Raw genomic sequence first — 4,130 nt, forward strand, 5'->3', positions numbered from 1 at the left:
GTGCACTCACTGTGGCTTATAAACTGTGCATTTTTCAATTCATTTATGGTTTTCAAAAATGTGAACAAAAATTCTACTTTGAAATACAAAGCATTTCTGTTGAAACTGGCAAAAGCTTGGGCTACTGACATCACAGTGGCAGCAGTACCTGCGTCAGACACAGACGTAGGGCAGCCGGGGCCATCTGTTCGCACCCGCCGGAGGCCTCAAGTAGACCTCNACAGAACAAGTCAAAACAATACCTACTGGTACAAGTAATTTTATCTTAAACTAATATAGCTTAATTCTACATTATTCTCTATTTACATTGAGGTATTCGTCTACAGAGTAGAAGGAATGAGCAAGCAGATATTTCTTTAGCTCTGATTTAAAATGTTTAGCATCATTACTCAAGTTTTTGATACTTTGTGGGAGACTATTGTACACTTTTATGCCAGAAAAGTAGACTCTTTTTGATATAGTGATAAGTTTGATGAAGGTAGATGGAAGTTATATTTTTGTCTAGTATTCATGTTATGGATATTGGAATTTAACTCAAATTTATTTTTGTTGTACACAACAAATAAAGAGAAGCGATAGGATGTATTGTGATTGAAGAGGTAGAATTTTTAATTTCTTAAATAAATCTCTACATGAGTCTCTACTTCTACATCCTGTAATGATTCTAATTATATTCTTTTGTACCTTAAAAATTGTTACACTATGTGAAGAGTTCCCCCAGAATATTAATCCATAGTTCATAATAGAATGAAAGTAGGCATGGTAAACCATCTTCAGTATTTCCTGCGGCATAAAGGGCTTAATCGATCTCATTGCATAGCAAGCTGCACTTAATTTAGGTATAGTTTGTTCTATATGTATTTTCCAAGACAGTGTACTGTCTACATGTATTCCAAGAAATCTTGTGTCAGGTGCTTCACAGATTAATTTGTTGGCATAACTGATGACCAGATCAATTTGGTGGCTGTTTTTAGTTAAGAATGGTATGTAATGGGTTTTATCAAAATTTAGTGAGAGTTTATTGGCTTCGAACCATCTATTTAAAGCTTCAAATACAAAATTTATATCATTTTTAAAGTCTTCAATTTTAGAGTTCTTAAATATTATACTAGTGTCATCTGCAAATAGAATTGGTTTAGATTTATTATTGATGGTTTTTGATAGATCATTTATGTAGAGAAGAAAAAGCAAGGGGCCCAAAAGAACAATACGTATTTGTTAAAAAGGGTACAACAAGCTTGGCCACACAATTCGGTAGGCCTGTATAATAAGGCGTCATATTATGTTCGTTTTAATACCTCACAATTAACTTCGCTACACGAATACGGCAATTCATACTTCATTCGGCATTAGAAATTTATCTTTTTTTAAACTATAACAAATATCACATAACATATATTACCTACCGCTCTTTTAACATATTCAAGCCTGCCGCAGGTACATCTGGACGAGTTACAAAAACCTTCCGTTTACTCATATTTGAAGAAGACAGTTTTAATGAATTACACGACATAAAATCCACACTTTGTCTGAAGTGTTGACGAAACCGGCATACTTTTGCCACATTAACCTGTCTACAGTGCGTTACTAAAATAGTCATTTAAATCGTAAGCTGTCAATGCAAAATCCCTAAAACTTTTGAGTGCACGACTTCCTTTATTTTTCCCATAAACTTCAAGGGCCAGCTTGTTCTTAAACAAAAAGCAAACAAATTAAATACTAGCTAACTGATAGTTGATATTTAACACAGCTTCATAACCTCACCACACAACACAACCAACAAATTAGCTGTTAATCTAATACTATTCGAGGGCATTTAAAGCAGTTACGCTGTCAGTCGCAATGTAACTTCGACTTTGACACAATCTGTGAGAGCTCTATCGGAATTGATAATCCATCTCGAAACCGTCTTGTGTAGAGTACTGATTACTGTTCGTACTGATCCTGATCAACCCACATACTGATAAGGCTGATAAGCAACAATGAGCTGCGTGTGCTGACATCTCGTCGACGCAGACTAAACCTACAGTACGCGTTAGCTCACTCGGTAATAAGGGAAACGTATGCAGGTGTGGGGGGAGGGGGTAACACTTATCTCCCAGCCCTCAGTGATTCTGAAGAATAAACGATTTCGAACTATCAAAGCATCTAGTTTGGTCATCATCTTGGTGTAGTAAATGTTTACACTTATTCATTATACTGACAAAGCTCCGTGATGGATAAATCTTCAGCAAATGACATGTCAATGCCACGCGTGACCTGACAGTCCGTTAATTTACAAGTTTCAGTTATAGTCTTCCATCTACATCTAAATTTTCCTAGTGGTCTCATTCCTTTAGGTTCTCCAAAGGCACAATAGATCGCTGTCGTCATGGTGCAAGGGCCAGGAAGGCCCACCCCTTATACAGCCATTCATTAGGTTCTCCAATCAAAGTTCTCTCCTCTTCAATGCAGGCTACATGCCCCGACTATCTGATCCTTCTTGACATAATCATTGTAATGATCATACAAATCTTTAAATGTATTTATATTGGGGCCATAATAAAAAAATGCATTCTGGTAATTGGGTACCAAGATTTAAAAAGAAGAGCTAGTAGTCACATGCAAGAATATGTTCTCAATTAGGTTTTCCCTGAAAATTAATTTGGTGCTACTTTCTTGTACTGCAGTTCACACAATAAATGAACTGTGGAACATTTCGCAGACACTCTAAAGACTAGCATCATCATCTTCACCTTCTCATTAGAAGTCTACATAAAGCTGCTAGGTTGATGGCACTGCTGTACTGGATGACCTATGTCTCATAGTTCATAGTTCATGCTCAGGATATCTTATGTTTCTCCATATAATCCATTCACAAGTTCATCCTGCTAATGTTCCTGATAGTTACCATGTTGTGCAGTGAGTACAACTGGAAATAGTACTGTATGTGCTGCGACATGGAAGTGTTCTGGGTAGCACACATCTGCAATTTCAGGCCATGAAGTTCCCATAGGTTTGTGAGATGTTGATGGTCCCACATTATCTCTAGACAGTCGGCTCAAAGATGGCGGTAAGGTTGTCAGCCTTACGCGCCAGCCGCACTTTACTCCTCAGGAAATTATTTAATTAATTCCTAGTACTCACTTCTGTTAGAGTCTGAGTCGACCCCAGGGCCACAGTGTGGCTGGAAGGATTAGGTCAATTGGAAAAGTAACCCAATGACATCATTGGGACTTGAACCCGCGACCTTCTGGCTTGTAGCATAGTTAGTATTCAGAAATGTACCTCGACAGAATTATGTTTTAATTGAAGATTCAATGGGAAATTAAACTTTTGTCAGATGCACATGATTCTTGTCCAAGGATAGAGAAAAATTAATATGCATTACATTTCAATGAACTGTTGAAATATTCCATCTTTAATGGGGCCTTGTCACTGCAGCATGACGTGTGCTCAGAATGCAGATGGAGGAGCAGCCTCCAGATATGGAGGGAAGCTATGAATATACGAATAAGCAGTCACGATCAACCAAAAGGGGAGTTCTTGCAGGTTTGTCATGGGGCCAACAACTCTTCACTATTTAGCAGCTCCTGGCCTTATTACCCTACAGTCTGGGGGACGATTGCTGTCTTTGTCTCTAGTTCAGTTGTGCTCTAAATGCTCCTGGGGTGGACTGGGGTGTCCAAGCTTCAAGTATTACATAAGAAAAGTTGGCATCTCAGTAAAAACAAAATATTTAATAAAAAATAACACAAAAAATCATAAAAAACAATAATGACCGTAACAACAACAAAAATAATAATAATAATAATAATAAATCAATTCAATTCAATTCTTTATTATTAATGTGCCGAGTCAACAGCCGCAAGGCCAATTACAGACACAGCACAGTACAGAAGAATGAATGACATTATACACAATCTTATTAAAAGTCGAATAAAAATTACAGGTTAACACTTGAAGAAATAATAATGAATAAAGTGAAAGAAAACAAACAAATAGTTGATAATTATGACAGTAATAATAAGTTCATTATCATTAAACTAAGTGTTATTACGAATTCAGGATTGAAACATAAATTAAACATAAATATTTAATTAAGAAATGAATAATATAGAATTACAGAGGATAATAATAATATACGTAAT

The 4,130-nt window shown here is 36.4% G+C and overlaps 1 protein-coding gene across 1 annotated transcript in view; it reads right to left on the reverse strand.

Moving 5' to 3' along the window:
• LOC111861517 (glyoxylate reductase/hydroxypyruvate reductase) overlaps positions 1–1,952 on the reverse strand; it is a 14,637-nt gene extending 12,685 nt beyond the window's left edge. The window contains exons 1-2 of the mRNA XM_023846166.2: positions 1,830–1,952; positions 1,407–1,691 (exon numbers count right to left, since the gene is read on the reverse strand). Coding sequence (XP_023701934.1) covers positions 1,407–1,600 — 194 coding nt within the window. The 5' untranslated portion in view covers positions 1,601–1,691; positions 1,830–1,952. The remainder of the gene's footprint in view (positions 1–1,406; positions 1,692–1,829) is intronic.
• Positions 1,953–4,130: the final 2,178 nt, after the last annotated feature.

This window comes from Cryptotermes secundus, unplaced genomic scaffold (assembly GCF_002891405.2).
Source record: "Cryptotermes secundus unplaced genomic scaffold, Csec_1.0 scaffold991, whole genome shotgun sequence".
NCBI classification, from domain to species: Eukaryota; Metazoa; Arthropoda; class Insecta; order Blattodea; family Kalotermitidae; genus Cryptotermes; species Cryptotermes secundus.